A 24,611-nucleotide genomic window follows, 5' to 3' on the forward strand; every position below is an offset into this window, starting at 1 on the left:
ACACACACACACACACACACACACACACACACAAGGTAATGGATGAAGGAAGTTGAATGCTGTCAGAATAGTGTGCCAACTGTGAAAAGGAACAGAGAAATCTGTTGGGGGAAGAGTAGGGAGTAGTGAGAGAGATTGGAATACAGTATGAGCATGTGTGGAAATGTAACAGTCCTCTCATGTAACTAATATAAACTAATAAAAACTGAAAACAGAAGGTAGATTTGGGTGCTAGGAGATAGAAATTTTTTCTAGAGCACAGAGGAAAATACGTCAAACTGTGTCAGGGAAAATGTTGCCAGCATGATGCTGTTTGCCCAGGACCTTGAAAGGGACACTGGAAATCATCAGATAGGCAACCTGTGGAGAATATGCTTAACTTGCAAGGAGAATGGGAGAAAAAAAGACATAAAAATATTTGAGGACTGTCAAAACATCTAAAAGAGAGTAAAGAGAGTAGGAGACTAGAGCCAGACCTTCTAGGGCTTTGAACTCAAAGCAAAGGAGCCAAGATGGGGAACTTTGTTGATCAGAACTATACTCTAGGACAACTTGAGTCTGCAGCAGCAACACCTGGAGGACTTGATAGAAGTTGGTTCTAGACACCACCCCCACAGTTATTGATTCAGTAAGTCTAAGGTAGGATTGAGAATTTGCATCTTTAAACCTTCCCAGATATCCTGTGTGTTAGTTATGTTGAATATGGCCCAGCTCTCAGTAGGCTGAGGCAAGAGAATCTTTGTGTGTACGTGTGCCAGTCCTGAGACGAGAACTCAGGGCCCAGGCTCTGTCCTTTACCTTCTTTCAGTCAAGGCTCATGCTCTACCACTTAAACCTTAGCTCCACTTGCAGCTGTTTTGGTAGTTTAGTGTAGAGATAAGAGTCTTACAGCCTTTCCTGCCCAAGTTGGCTTTGAACCCCAGTCCTCAGACCTCAGCTTCCTGAGTAACTAGGATTTCAGGCGTGTGTGTGTGCTACTAATGTCTAGCCGGCAGAAGGATCTTGAGCTGCAGGCCAGCTGCTCTATATATTGGAGCACTGTCTCAAAATAGTAATAATGATGATAATAATAATGATGATGATAATAAGAAGAAGAGGAAGAAGAAGAGGAGGAAGAAAGCCGTAGCAGCAGCAGCAGCAGCATGGGCATGGGCATGGGCATGGGCATGGTAGATAAGACCAAGGAAGTCTGAGCAGACTAAAGCAGGAAGATAAAACATTTAAGGCTTGCCAGGTACTGCTGGCTCATACCTTTAATTCTAGCTACTCAGGAGGCAGAGATCTGAGGATTGTGGTTCGAAGCCAGCCTGGACAGTAAAGTCTATGAGATTCTTATCTCCAATTAATCACAGAAAAATCTGAAAGTCTTGCTGTAGCTCAAATGGCAGAGCAAAAAGAGCTCAGAGACAGTGACCAGGCCCAGAGTTCAAGCCCCAGGACTTTCACAAAAAAAATTTGTTTGAAGTCAATCTGGACTACATGCCAACCAAGAACCTGTCTCCAAAAAAGCAAAAGAACTATTCCTAAGTGATGCTAATCTTTGATAACTACTCCTGGTGACTTTGTTCAAAATTGATTAGAAAGAGAAAGACGAGAGATGGATATTAGTCAGGACACTTACACTCATCCAGAGGAAAAGGGACCAGCTAGAATCAATGAAAAGAAGAGAATTGGTGGTAGTCAAGAATGGATACTTTCAAATAAAAATCTTACTCTGGGATTTTTGCATTTTCACCACAGTACACTGGAGCAATTGCACTCATGGAATTATAAGTTAATATGAACCCCAAATAATATAGAAAGCATAATTCAAAATTAATTCAGTCATATATTAGAGGAGTAAATGCCTTTCAAATAGTATGAAGGAATATTATTTTATTCTGTATTTTTTTTAATTTTATTTATTTTTTGGGGGGGTCCGGTCGTAGGGCCTGAACTCTGGACCTGGGCGCTGTCCCTCAGCTTTTCAGCTCAAGGCTAGCGCTCTACCACTTGAGCCACAGCACCACTTCCAGCTTTTTTCTTTTTGCTTATGTGGTGCTGAGGAATCAAACCCAGGTGAAATACAACTCCAAAGGTTCAGAGCTTAGATAAAGACTATGTGTTTAGGGCTGGGAAGGTGGCTCAGTGGTAGAGTGCTTGCCTTGCATGCATGAGGCTCTGGGTTCAATTCCTCAGCACCACATAAGCAAAAAGAAAAAAGCCGGAAGTGGAGCTGTGGTTCAAGTGGTAGAGTGCCAGCCTTGAGCTGAAGAGCTGAGGGACAGCGCCCAGGCCCAGAATTCAGGCCCTATGACCGGACTTCACCCCCCCCCCCAAAAAAAGACTGTTTAATCAATTCAAAATTCTTCTATTTACTTGTTTTAATCATATATCTAATAATGAATCAATGTAACATTTTCCTTTTATATTTCCTAGAGATCTGTCATGCAATAAAATACAGTCTATTGAAAGACGCACATTTGAACCACTACCATTTCTGAAGTTTTTGTAAGTTGCACATGTGACTTTCTTATCTAGAATCTTATTACTCATTTTGAAGTAGAATTAAAAGCTTGCTAGTAGAAACTTACTAAAATTAAGGTGGGCACAGTAACTCAAGCCTATAAATCTGGGCTACTTAAATTGTATGAAATGGGAGATTATGGTTGGAGGCAAACCTGTGCTAAAAAGGCTTGTGAGAATCCATCTCAACCAATGCCTCCATTTCTGTCATTCCATTATTTAAGGAAACACAAATAGGAGGATCACAGTCCCAATTGACCCAGATAAAGATTGAATCCCTATTGCAAAAATAACCATTGCAGCCAAGCATTGGTGGTGCACACCTGTAATCCTAGCTCCTGGGGAGACTAGGATCTGAGGATCACCATTGGAAGCCAGCCCTAACAAGAAAGTGGAAGTGGAGGGATGGCTCAAGTGGTAGAGTGCTAGCCTTGAGCAAAAAAACTCAGGGATAGTACCAGGCCCTGAGTTCAAGCCCCAGGACTGGCATAAAAAAGAAAAGAATGAGGGGCTGGGAAGGTGGCTCAGTGGTAGAGTGCTTGCCTTGCATGCATGAGGCCCTGGGTTCGATTCCTCAGCACCACATAAGCAAAAAGAAAAAAACCGGAAGTGGTACTGTGGCTCAAGTGAGAGAGTGCTAGCCTTGAGCTGAAGAGCTGAGGGACAGCACCCAGGCCCAGAGTTCAGGCCCCACAACTGGACCCCCCCCCAAAAAAAGAAAAGAAAAGAATGAATAAATAAATAATATGAAAGGGCCTGGCATTAAAAGTGAGTGAATGAATGAATAAATACATAAATAATGCAAAGGACTTGGCAGAGTAGCTTAAGTAGTAGAGTACCTGGCTAGCAAGTACAAGGCCCTAAGTTTGAAACTCCATTATTTAATTAAAAGGTAGTTACAGAGCAGATCTTTTTTGTCTCTGGCAAAAATGAGTGGTTTAATCAGTACAAGTCAGAAAATCATTCCAGAGCAAGTCTGTGATTTTGGACCCAGAGAAGTTGGCAACTGTGGCGGATATCAGATATCAGGACAAACCTCTTCAACAAAGGATTGTCCAACCCAAAATGTCAATATCACTGAAATTAGGATACCCTGTTATGGAGAAATAAAGTTCATTTGGCATTAAGTGATGATTGAGCATGCACTGTTATGTATCTAATATAATGCACTTGTAAATATGAAAGTCATAATCTGATACCTTCCACAGCAAGATTATTCTACAGAGAAAATACTTAGGTTATGATTATTCATATGTAAATTAGAATCACTGAAATGACAATTGTTCTGAAAAGAATGTTTCTATTCTTCTCTGGCTTATGTCTTTTTATTTTTTTTTAGAAACCTTGGTTGCAATTTACTCATAGAACTGAGCTTTGGAACATTTCAGACATGGCATGGATTGCAGTTTTTACACCAGTTGTAAGTGCAATAGAAAGAAGATAAATATGTCAAATAAAACCTTACTTACATGTTACAAACCTCATTCTGTCATCGTAGCTGAGTAGGAGGCCGAGATGGAAAGGATGACCATTTCAGACCAGGCTGGGCAGAGTTCATGAGACACAAATCTCCTGTCTTTCCAATTATGATAGGAAACCTAAATAGGTAGATCATAGTCCAGAATAGTGTGCCTAGGAAGAAAGCTAAAGTCTATGTAAAAAATAGCTCATGAGCTGGGAATGTGGCTTATTGGTAGAATGCTTTCCTAGCATGCATGAAACCCTCAGTTTGAGTCCTCTGTACCACATAAACAGAAAAAGCCGAAAGTGGTGCTGTGGCTCAAGTGGTAGAGTGCTAACCTTAAGCAAAAGAAGCTCAGGGACAGTGCCCAGGGCCTGGGTTCAAGCCCCAGGACTGGCAAAAAAAAAAAAAAACTTTGTCAAAAAATGGCTGGAGCATAGCCCAGCAGTAGATCATCTGCCTAGCAAGGACAAGACCCCCAAGTTCAAACTTTTTTGTACTGAAAAAAAGAAAAAGATGAAGATAATTCAGACCTGTCCTTTGGGATGATCCAAGTTAGTGGTTTAATTGCAATAGTTCAGAAAAACAAACAAACAAGTGTTCAAAACAACTGTTCTACCTTTTTTCCTGGCTGCATCATATTCTTCCTTCCTATGTAGAAAACATTTTCTCTTCTCTTAGAAGCTTAGTAATGTTCCTCTTCCTTTAACACTTCTTCAATATTTACATTTATTAAGTATTTATTATACAAGGAGTATTATGCTGAAAGTTCTTTCAAAAAGGTGTTTGGCACATGGCAAATACAATATATTATTTTCATTTCCCCCCAAACGATTACATTGTTGATAATGTTATCTCCATTTTACAATGAGAAAGTTGAAACTCAGAAGTGGTGAGGAATTTGTGAAGATTCCTGTGGCAGGTTCTTGTCTCCTAAGTGTTAGGAGCTATGCAGATCTTTTGCTATGCAGCTTCTGTTCCCTTGTAATATTACTCACTGATAATTACTTGGCTTTTTTTGTGAACAAATGCTAGAATCCCAGTGTCAGTTGGAGAAAGGCTGCCTCATAAGAGGAAAGGCTGAAGGCTGGGAATGTGGCTTAGTGGTAGAATGATTGCCTAGCATGCACGTAGCCCTGGGTTCAATTCCTCAGTACCACATAAACAGAAAAAGCCACAACTGTGGTGCTGTGGCTCAAGTGGTAGAATCTTAATCTTGACCAAAAGAAGCTCAAGGACAGTGCCCAGGCCTTGAGTTCAAGCCCCCAAGATTGGGCAGTGGTGGGGGGGGTGGCGGACAAAGAGGAAAGGCTGAGATGATGGGCAAGGAGGCCATGAGTGAGCTGTTGAGGAGTGAGGTGTTGAAATAATAAACTTTGCTAAGTTGTCCAGGTTTTACATTCATTCTTGATGGTTTGGAAAAGGGAATGAGTGGCAAGCAGAGGTGGAGAAGCCCACTTGTACTGTCCATTAATACTTAACAGATTTTAGTGTTCCATTAGTCCCACAAAGTGATATTTGAAGGCTTAGAGGCATAATGCTTAGTAAGTTATATGACATTCACATTCTTCCTCTTCATAAACTAATCTTATTGAAGGTACTAAAACATAGTGAAAGGATTCACGAGAACAGAGGGGTTTCCTAGCCAAGAGCAAGCCATCACCCCAACTAGTCCCACCCTTATCACTGATTGGCTCTCTATAAACTGTCAAGAGTTTGAAACTTTGCTCCTCTTTTCTCCATATACTAACACAACTGTATTTATAGCATTTGAAGTGCTATGTATTACAACAACATTTTTTAAAAATTAGGGTAAGAGCCAAGTACTGATGGCTCACATCTATAATCCTAGTTACTTAGGAGCATGGGGTCTGGGGATCACAGTTCAAAGTCAAACTAGGCAGAAAAGTCCTGTGAGACTATTATCTCCAATTAATCATCAGAAATTCAGAAGTGGAGCTGTGGTTCAAATGGTAGAGTGATAGCTTTGAGCAAAAAAGCTCAAGGAGAGTGCCCAGACCCTGAGTTCAAGCTCCAGAACCAGCACAAAAAAATTAAGGTATAATCCATATGCAATATTTGAAAGATGAAATGAGTGCTACTTACTATATTTACAAAGTTGTACAGCAATAGTATCTAATTCCAAAAGATTTTCATCACTTCAAAAAGATTGTAGCAGTTAGCCATCACTCCCCATCTCTGTCTCTATCTCTGTCTCTGTCTCTTGACTCTTCCTCTCCCAACCCTGGCAACTTCGAATCTGTTCTGTTCCTTCTTATTTGCTTTCATAGACATGTTATATAAATTAATTTTGCTGGACATAGCATTTTGTGTCTTTCACATAGCATGTTGTTTTCAAAGGTTTATCCATCCTGGAACATGTATCAGTACTTTATTTGTAATGCTAAATTCTGTAGAGAAGAAATAGCAGTTCAGACATTAATTAGTGGACAGTGAGTATTTCCCACTGTTTTCAGTTGTGAACAGTACATATTCATATAATATATTCTAATATACAATAATTCATATTTTAGTAATATATTAGTTTAATATATAACACATGTACAAGCTTTTGTGTAAATATGTTTTCAATTCTTTTCTTGTTGTTTTTATGCCAGCCCTGGGACTTGAACCCAAATCCTGGGCACTGTCTAGCATCCAGCTTTGTTTTCAATTCTTTTTTTCAATTATATTTTATTATCCTTACGTAGTTGTACAAAAGAGTTGCCATTTAACAAAGCAGTTTATGAAAGTAATGTGTCTTGATCAGTGTTGTCCCTTCAGCATTCTTATCTGTCCCTCCCAACTCACTCCTTCTCTCCCCTTTCTTAAATTTGTAGGGTGTATGTTGAATTCTTGACTGCATTTGTCCCTTTCTCTTCTTCATTCATCTACCCGTCTCTTCTCAATCCCACCTACCCCTTTCAAACACTTGTTTCCTGGTATTTATTTTGTTGAACTCTGACTTTGCTTTTCCAAGTGTTTTCAGTTCTTAAGTGGGAATCTAGGAGTACAGTTTACTCCTAAGTATTTTATTCTTGTTAACATTTTTATATATAACATTTTTGGTTTTGAGAGAAGATTTCTGTATGTAGCCTAGCCTGTCCTCAAAGTCATATCCTTGTGTTTTAGCCTCCCAAGTACTGGGATTGCAGGTATATGCAAATACACACAGCTTCACTTTTTTCATATATATATATATATATATATATATATATATATATGTGCATATACACACATATTTGGCAGAGGAGGACTGTTCTTAGATGTAAATATATTCACAATTGTTTTATTTCCTTTATAGATTGAGCTTATTTATATGTGTATGTGCATGAACACAGGACCTCTACCTCTCACTCAGATTTTTTTTTTCTCATAGCTAATATTCTACCACTTGAACCATACCTCAGTTCTGACTTTATGCTGCTTAATTAGAGACAAAAGTGTCACAGATTTGTCTGTCCTGGCTAGCTTCAAAACTTTGATCCTCTGATCTTAGCCTCTGGAATAATCAGGATTGTAAGTATGGGCCACTAGCACCCAGCAGATTGAGCCTTTTATCATTATGTAATTCCCATCTTTGTCTTAATAGCAATTTTTAAGTCCATATCTTAGGGATTTTTTTTGTTTTTTTTTGTTTTTGTTTTTTGGTTGGTCATGGGGCTTGAACTCTGGGCCTGGGCGCTGTCCTGCGCTCTTCAGCTCAAGGTGAGTGCTCTACGGCTTGAGCCACAGCGCCACTTCTGGTTTTCTAGTGGTTTATTGGAGATGAGTCTCATGGACTTTCCCTCCCGGGCTGGCTTTGAACCGCTATCCTCAGATCTCAGCCTCCTGAGTAGCTAGGATTGCAGGCATGAGCCACCAGCGCCTGGCTGCATCATATATTTTTTTCCATCATTTTACTTTCAACTAATTTGTGTCTTTGAATAAAAGTGCATTTCTTTTTATTTTATTTTATTTTGTACCAGTCTTGGGGCTTAAACGTAGGGGCCTCGATATTGTCCCTGAACTCTTTTGCTCAGTACTTGCTAGTGCTTAGCATATGAGCCACAGCTCCATTTCTACTTTTTTGGTGGTTAATTGTAGATGAGAGTCAAACATGTTAAAGCCTGCCCATACTAGCTTTTAGCCCCAATCCTCAGATCTTAACCACTCAAGTAGGTATGATTAACAGATATGCCCAGCCAAAAGGGAATTTGTTGTAGACAGCATTGTAGGATCAAGTTTTTTAAAAGTATACCTTAGAATGTGGCTTTTTTTTAAAGGTTTTTTTAAAAGTCTCCCTGGGAATGTGGCTTTGTGGTAGAGTACTTGCCTAGCTTGCATGAAGCCTAGGGTTGAATTCCTCAGTAGCACATAAACAGAAAAAGCTGGAAGTGGCCCTGTGGTTCAAATGGTGGAATGCTGGCCTTGAGCAAAAGAAGCTCAGGGACAGTGCCCAAGCCCAGAGTTTGAGCTCCAAGACTACTTTAGGCTGGGTTATATCTCAAGTGGTAGACTATTTGCCTAACAAATATGAAGCCCTGCATGATTCAGTCATATACACGTATGCACGCATGCACATATGTGTGCACATACACTAAGTACAGTAAAAAATGTAATGTTTTCTGAAGTTTAATTGGAGAGTTGAATCCATTAACATAATCAGTGATGAAGTAGCATTTATTTTGCCATTTTGCTTTGTTTTCTCTATTATATATATATATATATATATATATATATATATATTTTCCTCTTCTCATTTCTACCACTGCTACATTCTTTTGAATTAAATATTTTTCAGGGGGCTGGGAAGGTGGATCAGTGGTAGAGCGCTTGCCTTGCATGCATGAGGCCCTGGGTTCGATTCCTCAGTACCACATAAGCAAAAAGAAAAAAGCCGGAAGTGGAGCTGTGGCTCAAGTGGTAGAGCGCTAGCCTTGAGCTGAAGAGCTGAGGGACAGTGCCCAGGCCCAGAGTTCAGGCCCCATGACCGGACCCAAAAAAATAAAAAAATAAATATTTTTCAGTATACTTTAATTCCCTTATTTGTTACTATATAATTTAGTTATTTTCTTTGTGATTGACTTAGGGGTTACCATGAATCCTTTAACTGCTAATGCTCAACTTCAGATTAATACAAATTTAATATCAATGATGTGCAAAAATTTGTTCTCTTATATCATTATTTTTTTTCAATACTTAGGTTTGAACTTAGGGCCTTACACTTGCAAGGCAGGTGCTTTACTACTTAATCCTTTTGAGATGTGGTCTTGATTTATATCTGGAGGAATCTGAAATTTGAGATTTGTGCTTGCTCATCCTATTGGAATGGGCCACTAAACTCAGCCATGTGTTTCCACTGTAGTTTAGGCTGACAGGCAAGCGTCAAACCAAGAAATCATTGGAGGAGATGGAGTCTCATGAACTTTGTTGCCTATGCTAGCCTCAAACCAAAATCCACATTGCTGCCTCCCCAGTATTATAGGCTTGAGCAAATGTACCTCACAACTTCCTTTACAATGTTAGTTATGTATTACATTTTGTGTCCATCAGCATAAAGATTTATAATTTCAAGCAGGACGATGGCCATGGAAGTCGGAATTCACTAAGGAGTATGTAACAACTCACCTGCCGAATCAACTAGCCAAAAAAAAAAAAGATTTATAATTTCACTTTAAAATAATTATTTTAAATCATAGAAAAGAAAAAAGGAGTTATAAACAAAAATACATCATTGCTAAACTTATCTATGTCATTTTATGGGTGTTCTTCATTTCAGCCTTTTGGATTAAATGTTATGTCATAAGCAAATTTATGACTGCAGTCGCAGCTACTTGAGAAGCTGAGGTAGGAGGAATGCTTCAGCTCAGGAGTTCAGAGTCAGCTGGTGCTAGATAGCAAGGCTCTGTCTCAAAACAGGGATAGATAGACTGATAATAGAGAAGGACTTAGTCCATGTTACTGATATGCAAACAGAATGATATTTACACAATGAACATTTGTTAAATATTTACGAATTTGAAGCACTGTGCTAAGCACTGGAATGAAAATAATAAGAAGTGTGGGCCCTGAACTCAAGGAGTTGAAGTCTATGAGGCTGACAAGTGCACAGTGTTTGTCTGTAAGGTAATAAAAGCTGTGATATGACTGAAGAGTATAAGTGGAAATATGTGCTGGGAGTGCAGCTCTATCTAGTTCAAAACCAAGGAAATGGATCTGTTTTCTCCTTAATTCGACCATGAATTATTTTAAATTTCTAAAGACACAGTGAATCATTTTAAATTTCTGGAAGATACAGTGAAGGCTCGCTGCCAGTGCAATCACTTCTATAGCTTTTGACTTGAAAGTTTTGGGGCATATTTTTTTCTCTGCTATCCCTTTTCTGTTCTTAGCTCCTAGCTTCTCTACATTATTTTCATCAGACCTGGATGGTTCTCAGAGGAAGTCTGACTTAGGGATTCTAAGTATAACTTAGAAAAGACAGAAAATGATTTTTAAATTAATTCATACCCTCAAATGAGCTTTTCATGCAGTCTTAGGTATATTGAAAATACTGATAATTTTGATTCCTGCATTTTTCAGAATTCTCAGTCGTAATCCTCTGACAGCAGTTGAAGATTCCTATCTTTTTAAATTGCCAGCATTAAAATATCTGTAAGTATTGAAGTAACATTAAAAGTTTTGAGATGATTTCTGTTCTTTTTTGTTACTTTCCTCAAAGATTAAGTATTTTATATTGCATCTGATAAAATCCTAATTTTAGTAACTAGGTAATTGAAAACATATTGTTGGCAAAGGAAAGAACTAAGAAAATATGTATAATGCACAAAACAGCCAGATGGAAGAACACATGTAGAACTATTATTTATTACAGAAAGCTAAGAAGAATCAGGTACATTATTTTAAAAGGAACAAACAACCTGAGTGCCGGTGACTCATGCCTGTAATTTTAACTACTAAGGAGGCTGAGATCTAAGAATCGTGGTTTGAAGGCAGCTCAGGCAGGAAACTATGTGAGACTTTCTCATCTCCAATAAACTACTCAAGCCAGAAGTGGCACTGTGGCTTAAGTGGTAGAGTTCTTGCCTTGAGCAAAAGAAACTCAGGGACAGTGCCCAGGCCCAGATTGAACAGGCCCAGAGTTCAAGTCCCAGGACTAGCAAAAAAAAAAAAAAAGAGGAGGAGGAAGAGAAAGAGGAGGAAAAAAATCATTTTAGTAAGTAGGTAATTGAAAACATATTCTTGCAAAGGAAAAAAACTAAGGAGAGGAAGAGGGAGGAGGAAAAGAGGAGGAGGAGAAAAGAAAGAAAAAAAGCACTAAAGAAAGAAAGGAAATGAGAAGCAATATAATGGTTTAAAGAAAAAAGAGGCCTGGGAAGGTGGCTCATTGATAGAGTGTTTGCCTTGCATGCCTGAGGCCCTGAGTTCAATTCCTCAGCACCACATAAGCAGAAAAAGCCAGAAGTGGCACTGTGGCTCAAGTGGTAGAGCACTCGTCTTGAGCTGAAGAGCTGAGGGACAGTGCCCAGGCCCAGAGTTCAGGCCCCTTGACTAACCAAAAAAAAAAAAAAAGAAAGAAAAAAGACACAAGTTCTATAGAAGGCCAAGCCATTGCTTTGATGATTCAAACACTAAATCTTTTCAGTAACAACTCTTTAAAATTAACTTCCATGGCAAATTCTTGAGAATGGCTTGCTTTATAGAGAAGTCAAAAGTGAAATAATCACATGTCCTTAATTATCTTTTTAAGAATACAGTATTTGGCTGGGCGGTGATGGCTCATGCCTATAAATCCTACCTACTCAGGAGGCTGAGATAAAAGCCAGCCCGGGCAGGAAAGTCCAAGAGACTCTTATCTCTAATAAACCACTAGAAAACCGGAAGTGCCACTGTGGCTCAAGCAGTAGTAGAGCGCTCACCTTAAGCTGAAGAGCACAGGGACAGCGCCCAAGCTCAGTTCAAGCCCCACAAAAAACCAAAAAAAAAAAAGAACACAATATTAATATTGGGGTTCATTATAAATGTCTGTCTTTTCTCCTTCAGAGATATGGGAACAACACAAGTGCAACTTACAACAATTGAGAACATCCTCATGTTGACCCTTGAGTTGGAAAAACTGTAAGTTAATTTATTTTTTACTTTTTATTTTTTGGCAGTTGTAAGGCTTGAACCCAAGGCCTAGGCGCCGTCCCTGAGCTCTTCTCCTCAAGGCTAGTGCTCTACCACTTTGAACCACAGCTCCACTTGTGGTTTTTGAGTAGTTAATTAGAGATGAGTCTCATGGGGACTTTTCTGCCCAGGCTGGCTTTGAACTGTGATCCTTAGATCTCGGTCTCCTGTGTAGGTAAGATTACAGGTGTGAGCCACTAGTGTCCAGCTGTAAGTTAATATTTTTAGATTTCTATCACTTCATTTTTTTTTCAGGTTTCTTAAGAAACAAACACCTCTTTTAAGTATACTGTTTGGTGGGTTTGCATAGATAGCCATGTAGCCACTGCCTAGTTCCTAATATTGAACACCTCTGTCACCCACAAAAGGCTACTCAGTCACTACATTCCTCCCCTCACCAGCCCCTGGAAACCCCGAAACCCATTTCTTTTTCTTTTTGGTCAGTCTGAACACTGTCCCTCAGCTCTTCAGCTCAAGGCTAGAGCTCTACCACTTGAGCCATAGCTCCACCTCTGGCTTTTTCTGCTTATGTGGTGCTGAAGAATCGAACCCAGGGTCTCATACATGCAAGGCAAGCACTCTACCACTGAGCCACCTTCCCAGCCCCCCCCAACCTATTTCTTTTCCTACAGTTCTACCTTTTCTAGAATATCTTATACATGAAATCATAGAGTGTGTAGCCATTTGAGTTTGGCTTCTGTCACTTGGCAGAGCCATAGGGAGTCCACTGGTGACATATGAGATTGCAATTGCTCCACATCTCCCCGATATTTCTACTTCCATTTTTAAAACTTTTTAGCCTTTTGACTAGTATCTATGTAGTGAGTCTTGTTGTAGTATTCATTTGCTTTTCATTAATAGGTGACAATGTTGAGTGACAATGGACAAATATTCAAATCTGTTCTCATATGTCGATTAGATATTTGTCTTCTAAGTTTTTTTTTCATCTATTTAATACTGATGGTCTGAGGAAAAGAAGATAAAAGTTAGATGGGCCATACTAAAAATTCTCACTAAGTTTTAAATGTGCTTTATATACTTTGGATACAAGTTCTTCCTCTCAATTTATGTGCTTGTAAAGATCTTTTCTGTGTATGGCTTGCCTTTTCATTCCATGACTTGTCTTTTGAAGAGCAGAAGTTTAAGATTTTAAAATTTTTCTAAACTTTTAACTTAGCACAGTTCTCTTGTATGCTTTGTGCTTTTAATGTCTGTTTTACCTAAGAAATCAGTTTAAAAATGCACCATTGTTGGGTATAGTTATACATATCTGTAATCTCAACTATTCCAGAGTCAGAGATCAGGAAAACTGCACTTGAGCCAACCTAGGCCAAAAGTCAGAGAAACCCTCTAGTCCAAGCTATGTGAGAAGCCTAAGAAGAAGGACCTCTGTCAGAGGATGGGCCCAAGCAAAACATGAGACCCTACCAGAAAAAGAAGGGTGGGTTGGGTACTTGGCTCAATGAGCACCTCCTAGCAAGCACAAGGGACTTAATTCAAAACCATACTACTAGCAAAAAAAAAAAAATTAATTGTCTTAACTCAGATTTTTTCCTATATTTTCTTTCAGAAGTTCCATACTTTCAATTAGGCCTAAGATCCATTTTAAGTTAATTTCATATATAGTATATTTTATTTTTTGTAAGTTTAGAAAATATTCCTATAGTGCCCTATCATAAAAGTTGTACCGCCTCAACTACAGTATGGCAAACTATATAGAACTTACTGTGCTTCAGTACAGATTGTGCCATGTCTGTGTGGAAAAAGGTACTTCATTGCACTCTTCTCTAATCACTTCTATCAGGTTGCCTCCTTGACTAACTCCCCCGTATTATCAAATCTGTTGGTTTCTGCTCTAATCTCATCTCCCTCAACCTCTCATAGTACATAGCACCTGAGTCCATCTCTCCCAGGTCAGTCAGGTGTTTTCATCTGGATAGTCGAAGTCCCCAGCCTTCTCACTTGCTCAAGGAACTAGGTCTACCCTCTTTTTGTTTTTGTTTCCTTCCAATTTCTTCTCCTCCCTGCATCTCTCTCTCTCTCTTTTTTCTTTTTGCTTGTGTTTGAAGATAGGAACACACTATATAGCCCAGGCTGTCTTTAAACTTGCACTCTTCCTGCTTCAGCATCCCAAATGCTGCCTTTTTCTTAGGTAGGACAAACAATAATCATTCTCTGTGGCCTTGTTAGTCTTTTTGTTTTGAACAGGACATTAACATATAATAACTTTTTAATGTGTGTGTCATTCTGGGTTGGTTTTGCTTTGTTGTTTTGGGTTTTTTTTCCAACTAATATAGGTTATACTTCGTTACTCCTTTGTAGGCTTTGTCATTTTCTTTTTATTCCAGACATTGTGAATTTTAGTTTATGAGGTACTGTACTTTTTTGATGTTTCTATAAATATACGTAAGCATATTTCAAGTGAGATTATGTTTCTCAAAACCTTTTTTAAAGTCAATTTGGATCTAACTTTTAAGATTTGTAAGGTAGGATTACAAAGGAATCTTTAATGTAGAGATTATTATTCATAATTATTATGGCAAGACCTTTCTGAGTACCCAGTACCCTGTGAGACATTATATTTTTTCTGTCTGGCTTTCAGGAGCAGGCAAAAATCCTAATTCTGTAGCATATTCTGTGATTCCCTGCATATTATATATTACCCAGTCTAGTTCTTTTTCTTTTTTTTTGCGAGGAGGGGAGGGGGTCCAGTCGTGGGCCTGAACTCTGGGCCTCAGAAGAGCTGTCCCTCAGCTCTTCAGCTCAAGGCTAGCTTGAGCCACAGCGCCACTTCTGGCTTTTTTTTTCTGCTTATGTGGTGCTGAGGAATCGAACCCAGGGCCTCATGCATGTAAGGCAAGCGCTCTACCACTAAGCCACCTTCCCAGCCCCCCAGTCTAGTTCTTTTCCTCACACACATGTACTCACCAGTACTGTGCTGGATACTCAAGCCATCCCTCTGCATAGCTCCAGAGTTCTTTCTCTGTGTACTTCTTTCCCCTCTAGCACTCTGTTCTGTGATTGGTAGCCAACTTGTTTGACTTGAACTGTCTGCTCCATTTCCACAAGGAGGGAGTTACACATTCTCTGCCTGTGTTTCCTTCCTTGTACCAACCCTTGGAAATTCTCCCAGAGCAGAAAACTCTTATGGTAGTCAGATTTTCATCCCTGTGACAAATGCCTGAGAAAAACCAAGTAGGAAAGGTTCATTTTGGCTCCCAGTTTCAGAAATTTCAGTCCATACTCATTGGCTTCATTGCTGTGGGCTTGTGATAAGGCAGCACATCATGGTGGTGGAAGCATGTGGCCAAGGAGGATATAGAAGCAAAAAAGGGTCCAGGGACAAGATGTAGTCTTCAAAGGTATGTTCCTAGTGACCTATTTCACCCACATATATAAGACTATGTTGTAAATTGTTCAGCTATGAATTCATCAATGGATTGATTCATTAATGAAGTTAATACTCCCAGGAATCCTCAAAAGCAGCACTAGCTGAGGACCAGACCTTTAACACAGGATCCTGTATGGTCATTTTATATCCAAAATGTAACCAGGTAAGGCTATCACAGAAATCTCTTCATTTACATTCCATTTCTTGGTCATGATTTACCTTGATTGTCTGATATCCAATCACTTGAAACTATTGTTAGTTAAATTGGTTTCCATCATTCCATCTTAGCCAGAGGCTAATGATAGTCTTTAAGTATGTTTTGTTTTGTCAGGTTGTAGCCATCCTATTTAGGATGCTGAGATCAGGATGATCATAGTTTGAGGCCAGTTGGCCATATATATAGCAGCCCTTCTCAAGTCAAAGCTAGGTACAGTGAGATAGAGATTGTCCTCCTAAACTTCATGAGATTGGATAGATGGAGGTTCCAGGCCAACCAGGACAGAAAATTTCACAAAATTCCATCACCACAAAAGAAGAAATCAGAGATAGATGATATATATCATGACTCAGTTTCCTTTATCCTAAAACAGTTCCCTATTTTTTTTCAGTGTTCATGATATTGGTACTTTAAAAAATTTAAGACAATTTTCTTTTAAATTGTCCCACAAGCTGGCTTTGTCTTTTCCTTATAAGTAACTGCAAGTTAAACATTTGATATAGCATTCCTACTATACTATGAAGTAGTCCTTAATGCTGTTTGATCACCGATTAAGGTGACATCTTAGAGAACTTTGAGCTTGTTTTGTGTTTGGTAATTAATAACTATTCTTTGAAGTAGTGATTGGAGATCAGTGAAGATCCTGTTATGACACGTCTATCTTCTCACCCAAACTCTCATCAAAAATAGATCATCTTTGTCTGAATCCAATATTACTTAGCAGTCAAAAAATGAGTTTTTTAAATCCTACCATTCCTACCACATTGATTTGCTTGCATTGCATTAAATTCATGAGTCTTTTGTACATGATGTTATACTTTATTATAATTTTTATTGGTTTGTTAGCAAAACCTCACAGCCATGCTAGCCAATATTCTACCATGGAGCTATACTTTTGGTCTCCTTTATTCATGTGTGTGCTCAAATAATCCAGATTTAGCCTTTTGATTTGTTGTTGTCCAACCACAAATATGGTTTGAACTATGCAATATTTGTGCCTAGGTAATTTCTAATATTATCTCCAATATAAGTTGAAAGAGGAATTATGGCCATTGGAAGCTCTTTGATACTTTTCTAGATATCTGTCTTCTTCCTATGCACTCTTAGCCCAGAGACTTTTGAGTTGATACCAGATGCTTCTGAGTTATGCTACAAGTCTATATCACTCATTTCTAATCCCCATCACCTTAACTTGAGGAATACCATACACTTTTCCATGTTTCCTCTCCCGTTGCATAGCTCTGTCTTACATCTTTTTTATTTTCAATATTCAAGAGCAGTGGCTTATCTTTGATAAAAAAAAAAAAAAGGTTGCCCAGGCCATGTTCCTCAACAACTCCTTTCTGTACAGCAATGATAGTCTTGGCCTATCTTTTCACCCTGGTAATCCCTTCCCATTAATCTGATTTTCTGTGTTTCCATTTATAGGATCTTACCTCGCCATATGGCCAACTGCCTCTGCCAATTTAAAAATCATATTGAAGTTGTCTGCAAGACAATCAAGTTGATTTGTGAGAATTCATTTGTGACAAACACAACACATTGTCGTGAGTCTGTTGTCTGATAAATGTTTTCCATTTTTATTTTTAATTCTTTCTATGCCAGTACTAAGGCTTGAACTCAGCACCTGGGCACTGTCCCTTATTCATTTATTTATTTATTTTCACTTAAAGCTGGTGCTCTACTAGTTAAGCCATAGCTCTACTTCCAGCTTTTTTGGTGGTTAATTGGAAATAAGAGTCTTCTGGACTTCCCTGCCTGGACTGGCTTCAAGCTGTGATCCTTAGATCTCAGCCTCCTGAGTGGCTAAGATTACAGATGTGAGCCACTGGTTCCTGGCTTTTTTAAAAACCAGTGATGATTTTAAAATAACAATTGCCTTATTTTTATTCTCTAATACAAAGTTAAACTACCAAAATTTCTGAATTGCTCTCTTGCTGAATGGCAGGTTTTTAGTTGCTATTGGACAATAAAATGAAATAACTCTTCATATGCACAAGAACCAAGAGAAGGGAATACAAGAAGGGAGGGAGCATCAATGGCCACACTATGGACTGTGTTCTCTGCTTGGTACTTTGCTTCATATGATACATTGCAGAATCTAAGCTAGTTTGATAAGCAGTAGATCTCAAGTGCTCTCTTACTTCTAAGGCTTTGGTAAACAGCTTTTGTTTTATTTTTGCATTTTTATAAAAGGGTATATATGATTCTATTTTATTTAAAGCCTAAGTTTCCAATTCTGTACCTAGCAATTTTATTACCAGGCTTTCCTAATGGATGGAAGGCCTCCTCCATGCCTAGACTTTCTAATTCTGAACTCTTGCCTTTGATATCAGGATTTCTTATCCAGAGATCACTCAGGTATGTGATCACTAAGATCACACAGATCACTCTAAGGCTTTTTTTTTTTTCTGGTCATGAGGCTTGAACTCAGGGCCTGGGTACTGTCCCTGTGCTGTACCCAGCAGTGCTATCGTCAGCTCAAGGCTAGCTCTTTACCACTTGAGCCACAGTGCCACTTCTGGTTTACTGGTGGTTTATTGGAGGTAAGAGTCTCACAGACTTTCCTGCTTGGGCTGGCTTTGCACTGTGGTTCTCAGATCTCAGCCTCCTGAGTAGCTAGGATTATAGGCATGAGCCACCAGTACCCAGACACTAGGGCTTTTTCTGTATATTAAGTTCATTAACACTAACTTCATGGGTCTCTAGATAGCTTAACATATAGAAAGCTTAAATACATAAATAAATAACATCTAGATAGCTTAAATGATGATCTCTATTGGTGATCTTAATGTAAATAATAGTTACATAAACACAGTGTTACTTACTCTTAAAAATTGTTTTTTAAATCAAATAACCTTATTTCCTTCTCCTAGAGGTGGAAAGAGAAAAAAAATGGCATCTCTTTTTACAGTTGAGAAAAAAAATAGAACCAGAAGAGTCAAGAGCTATGTCCAAGTTTTGTCTCCTCCACTGAGTTCTCTACAGATCTAAGTTCCTCAATTCTGACCATCCTTAATTCCTCCCCTGACCGTTAATATGAACAAAAGTGTTGTAATTCTCTAGGAAAAGAAACCTAGCCATGTCATGAGACACAGACCTTCTTGTATTCAAAGCTTAAGGAGATTCCTAAATAAAGCTGGGGAGTTTGAAATGCAATTAAAGCAGTGTAGAGGGTTGGGAATGTGGCTTAGTGGCAGAGTGCTTACCTAGCATGCATGAAGCCGTGGGTTCTATTTCTCAGTACCACATAAACAGAAAAGGCTGAAAGTGGTACTGTAGCTTAAGTGGTAGAATGCTAGCCTTGAGTAAAAGACGCTCAGGGACAGTGCCCAGGCCCTAAGTTCAAGCCCCAGAACTGGCAAAAGAAAGAAAGAAAGAAAGAAAGAAAAAGCAGAGTAGATATCTGATAAAAGTAGCTATTTCAGCCTTGTATGGTAGCTCCTTCCTTTAATTCCAACTATACAGGATGTGGGAAGTAGAAAGATTGTGGTTCCAGTCAAGCCTAAGCAAAAGTTAGCAAGACCCAATCTTAGTAAGATGGGCATGGTGGTGCACATTTGTACTGCCACGTAAGTGGGATCTGTAGGTATGAGGCTGCTAACAATGGCCAGCCCAGGCCAAAAAACAAAAACAAAAAACTGAGACCCTTCCAAAAAATAACTAAAAATAACTTAAAAAACAGATGGGATGATAGTTCAAGTGACAAACCACCTAGCCATTGCAAAACCATAGGTTCAACTCCAAGTAATGCCAAAAAATGTAGCTTTTCCCTCTTGTATTTTAGGACCTCAAGAAATTATAGATTTGTTGGACATTGTATGTAAAGAACATAGGCATACAATCAGGCAATCTTATAATATCTTAACCTATATTCTATTCCCTTCTCTAATAGAAGGAAAGTACCAAAATATTATACTGTTTTTCTCCTGTGCAGAATCTGTTATTAAAAGAGCTAGAATATATGGGAGCAGAGCCCAAGTGAAGGTACTGGGAAGGTAGGTGTATTAAAAACAAGTCCAGTTGAGGACTTATCAAAAGGAGAGAGACCTCTGAGTTAGCATCTCTGCCCTTGCTATCCTGAGGACCATCCTTTGTCATGGTTTCCAGCATGGTAGGAAGAAAACAGCACACTCAAGAGGTTGGAGAGAAGGGCTGGGAAGGTGGCTCAGTGGTAGAGCGCTTGCCTTGCAAGCCTGAGGCCCTGGATTCAATTCCTCAGCACCACATAAGCAAAAAGAAAAAAGCCAGAAGTGGAGCTGTGGCTCAAGTGGTAGAGCACTAGCCTTGATCTGAAGAGCTGAGGGATAGTGCCCAGGCCCAGAGTTCAGGCCCCATGACCGGACCCAAAAAAAAAAAAAAAAGAGGTGGAGAGAAGAATCTTATGCACCTTCTACAGCTGTGGCAGGACAGGATATGGGGCAGGTGAATGTGGAGAGGCATGGCTCTTCTGCAGAGAAGCTACTCAGGGAATGGGTATTTGTTTTGAGTACTAGGCAGTTGGGATGTTTGTTTCTAACACAGTTCCTATATTTCACACAAAATTATGTACTCAGATGTTCTGAGTAGGTAACTACTTTGTCAAGGCACACCCATTTTCTTTTTTTGTTGCTGCCATTTCATATACCTAAGTTTAGGTTTATTTTTCTCCCCACTACATGGCATTCAAATCTTCTCTGACCTCTAATATATTTGATTAGTATGTGTGGCAGTGCATTAAAAATAAAATACCTTTCCCCAATGATCCCTTACAAAGCAGTTTCTTCCTTTCTGACAGTTGAAGAAGCAACAATAGGAAACCCAGATGGAGCATTCATGAAGGTGTTAAAGTCCCGGAAGAAGAATACCAGCACTGAGCTGACTATTGAACCAGAAAGAGAATATTCAGGAAAAAATGATGCTAGCTACTCAGGCTTCTTGAACGAGCAGTTAGATTTTAATGATGAAAGTGATATTATTAGTGCACTCAACTATATATTGCCGTATTTCTCACAGGGAAATCTAGATGATGTAGAATTGACATTGTTACCATTTATTAAACTGCTTTTTACAAATGTGCAGGGAGATAGCTCTCAGAATAACATAAAACCCAACAAAAAGAGTCCCGTTCTTAAACCTGTTCCCAATAACTCAGTTTATAAAAATAAATTGAAGAAGCTTTATTTTCTGGAAAATCTGTTAGATGCAGAAATTCAGGAAAAAATTGATGAGGTTAAAAATAAAGAAAAAACGGCTATGGTTATGCAGTCCAACCTTTTAGGTCCCAAATTTAAGCGCCAAATTGTCCAAAAGAAATTGCAGGATGTCCATGAACAGGAAAACACCTGGGCAGAGATGGAGAGTGCAGAGGAAAGACTGCAGAGGTTCAACAGAGTCCTCAAGGGGCCAAAAAGCATGCAGAAAAGGCACTTCAAAGAAGTGAGCAAACAAAGGAAACAGAGTGGTTGGCCTCTTGTGAAGAATATTGCTACAGAAAAAAGATATAGGAGACTACCCCTAAGGGAGCTAGAGCAGCTTCATGTGTTTCAGGAGCCGAGGAAATTGGTGGGAAATGCCTTGCCTACACAGCCCTCTTTCATAAAGAAACATAAGGCAATAGCCTCTTCTTTCCAGAAACAAGACTCAGCCAGCAAGGCCTCCTTGTCAACCATTGTAAAATCCCTACATGAGGTCAGAAATAAAGACAAAGACTTAGCTTATAGCATGTTTATTTTAGAAGAAGCAAATTCTAGAGTTAAAAGCATGGAGGCTTCTAATCCAATCATCCATTCCCAGAAAAATTACCAATTTCATAAGACTGGCTCTCCTGTGGCACACAAAATACCCAAGGCCAAACTGAGCCGAAAGTTCAGAAAGAAAACTTCACGCTTTAGGCCAATGCTTGGGAACAGGCCTCCATTTTTTCCAGTAAGGAGCCTCATAGATTCCCCTTCAGGAGGGGACTTTTCATCTTTGAGAGAGTTAAATTCTCCAGAGAACCCTTTCCCAGAATTCTATGCTCTTTTAGATCCATCTCTAGACAGGACTTCTGTAGGAAACCAGACTGCAACAACTGCTTTAAAACAAAGTGTTCCTGTGGGAAAAACTACTGTACCAAAACAAAATCACCATAAAAACAAAATTCAGGAAAAGGATGCTACTGAAGATTCCACTGTGACTGAGTTCAACGTAATGCCAACTATGAAAAAGATCAGTGAGACACAATGGGAATACCCCAGTGTAGGCACTGACTCACCTGTCAAGCCCACAGACTCCTCTTCCCCATTCTTATCGTATGCTGATCATTTTGAACTACAGGTAAACCAGCAGTTGAAGTCCCTCATTCCCAGTAATGATGTGAGAAAGCTCCTGTCTTATCTTATCCGGACCTTACATTTTGACTGTACTGAAACCATAGTACAGGAAGTCTGTTCTAAGCTCATCTCCAGAATCGGCCTCTTGATGAAGTTTCTTAGCAAACAGCAAGAAGTCAAGGTGTCCAAGGCTGACTGGGATACAGATCAGTGGAAAACAGAGAACTACATCAATGAGAGCACTGAAGGCCAAGGTGAACAGAAAGAGTTAAGTCAGGTGAGGACAACTATAGAACAAGAGATTCCAACTTCTCCATCATTAAAGATATATCTTTAAAGTGGAAACCTAGGGGCTCTAGCAAAGTTCAAAGTCATGTGACCAAAACAATGTTTCCTACTTTCCTCCTTTATGGAGAGTGAAGTGGACCTAAAACACATATAAGTGATAATAGAGAAAATGCAAATTAACTAGGCTTGTAACACATTAAATTTATTTTATTGTAAAGGTGATGTACAGAGGGGTTACGGTTACATAAGTAAAGTAATAAGTACATTTCTTGTCAAACATTGTTACCTCCTCCCTCATTTTTCTCCCATTTTCCCTCCCTAATTAAGATGCTCTTTTAAGAATTTGCAAATTACTTACGTGGAAGAATGGGGTTTTGAATAGTTTTCTTCCTTACAATCTCTGTTGTTTTTTCCTGATGAACAACTTTTATTAAATATCACAATCATGTAATTAATAAAACTTCAGAAAGCCTTTTAGTTCCCCAAACAAAATTAGGAATTGGAAGGTCAACTTCAACCCTGTATCTTTTCCTGTTCTCCTATATTGCTTGCTTTAATTTTATTTTTTTATTATTATAAAGGTGATATAAAGAGGGGTTGTAGTTACGTAATTCAGGTAATGAGTACATTTCTTTTTGGACTGTGTCACCCTTTCGCTCCAACTCTCCCAGTTTTTCCCTCCCATCTTCATCAATCTCTTTTTTTGTTGTTTTTAACAAATTATCCTTTTTTTTTAAGCTTGTACAAGAAGTTCCGGGATATGGCTATAACAACAAACTCATCTTGGCAATATCTGTGACTGTAGTAGTAATGATCTTGATTGTAATTTTCTGTCTCATTGAGGTAAGGACCACAATTCATTCAGATTTCCAGATTGTATCCTGTCTTTGTAATAGATTTAGAACCCACAACTTGAAAAACAGAGCCATTTTACCACTCTTCAGAAGATAACTTGTGGATAGTATAGACAATTTTCTGTTTATGGAACAGTATTTCTCAATGTACTTCTCTGATATGGTGAGATTACTCCTAAAGGAAGCAGTGAGTCTAATTTTGTATCTAGGAGTCAAGGCATGGGGGTCACTTTACAAGACCTCTTAGAAGTCATCACTGGCCTCTGCTTATGACTCCTGGCCTTCCTTGATATCTCTACAAACTCCAGGACTGCTTTTCATTTCTTGGCAGAGTTTAACCTTGTGTCTGTACTTTATACTCCCATGTTTTCCTCTGCTTTGTCAGATGGTAAGCTCTGTGAAGACAGGAAGCAGTCTTTTACCTGCAGTTGATAATTATTTCCTTTCTGCTATGAGAAGTAAAACAATCCAACATTTGTTTAAATAAATAGAGCTGGGCAATGGTGGCTCACACCTGTAATCCTAGTTACTCAAGAGGTTGAGATCTGAGGACTGCTGTTTATAGCCAGCCCATGCAGGAAAGTCTGTGAGACTCTTAACCACCAGAAAACTGGAAGTGGTACTGCGACCAACATGGTAGATTACTAGCCTTGAGTAAAAGAGTTCAGGAACAGTACCAGGCCCTGAGCTCAAACCCCATAACCAAAAACAGGAAAAAAAAAAGAATAAATAGGGATCAGCAATCAATATGTCAGGTGTTCCTAAGTTGTGTGGCTTTGTGAGGTGCACATGTGACATTAACCCCAGATCCTTGAACATTTTGAGCATAACTCAACTACTGAGGTATAGTTAAGTTGCACACTGAGTTTAATGTCACCTTTCTAGTCATCCATAGGAAATGAACAGATTGTAATACGTAGCTCCCTAAGTATTTTGTCAGGGCAAGTAACAAAAAATTCTTTTCACCTTAAGCAAATGTATTTTGGTAAATGTTTAAAAAGAAGAAGAAATTGTAAAAGTATTAGAAGAAAATAGAAGTGATTTTTTTTTTAGGATTTAAAAAAAAATTAGCGTACATTACTTTTACAATGGGGCTTTATTGTGACTTTTTTGTTGTTGCTGTTATTGTGCTATACTGGGGCTTAACCTCAGGGCCTTGTGCTCCCTTTCATCTTAAGTGGCCAGAGCCATGCCTCCACTTAATGCTTTTTGCTAGTTAATTGGAGATGAGTCTTAAGAATTTGTGTTGGCTTTGAACCTTGATCCTTAGATCACAGCCTCCTGAGCAGCTAGGATCACAGATTTGAGCCACTGTTGCCTAGTACTTTTCTTATAGTGTTCATGAGGAGGTTTATTAATGTCTGTACCTGTATATGAATTATCTCAATCAACCTCACTCAATCACTCTCCACTCTCCCTTATCCACTTCCCTTCTTTTTTCTTTTCTTTT

At 38.9% G+C, this 24,611-nt stretch overlaps 1 protein-coding gene across 1 annotated transcript in view; it reads left to right on the forward strand.

The window, feature by feature from the left end:
• The window catches only part of LOC105998519 (leucine-rich repeat-containing protein 37B-like), a 42,202-nt gene that overhangs the window by 12,654 nt on the left and 4,937 nt on the right, over positions 1 to 24,611 (forward strand). Inside the window, exons 5-13 of the mRNA XM_013033244.1 lie at positions 2,419 to 2,490; positions 3,845 to 3,925; positions 10,532 to 10,603; positions 11,993 to 12,067; positions 17,155 to 17,273; positions 20,504 to 20,781; positions 21,043 to 22,296; positions 23,046 to 23,150; positions 23,547 to 23,549. Coding sequence (XP_012888698.1) covers positions 2,419 to 2,490; positions 3,845 to 3,925; positions 10,532 to 10,603; positions 11,993 to 12,067; positions 17,155 to 17,273; positions 20,504 to 20,781; positions 21,043 to 22,296; positions 23,046 to 23,150; positions 23,547 to 23,549 — 2,059 coding nt within the window. The remainder of the gene's footprint in view (positions 1 to 2,418; positions 2,491 to 3,844; positions 3,926 to 10,531; positions 10,604 to 11,992; positions 12,068 to 17,154; positions 17,274 to 20,503; positions 20,782 to 21,042; positions 22,297 to 23,045; positions 23,151 to 23,546; positions 23,550 to 24,611) is intronic.

The sequence above is a fragment of the Dipodomys ordii genome, unplaced genomic scaffold (assembly GCF_000151885.1).
Source record: "Dipodomys ordii isolate 6190 unplaced genomic scaffold, Dord_2.0 Scaffold165, whole genome shotgun sequence".
NCBI classification, from domain to species: Eukaryota; Metazoa; Chordata; class Mammalia; order Rodentia; family Heteromyidae; genus Dipodomys; species Dipodomys ordii.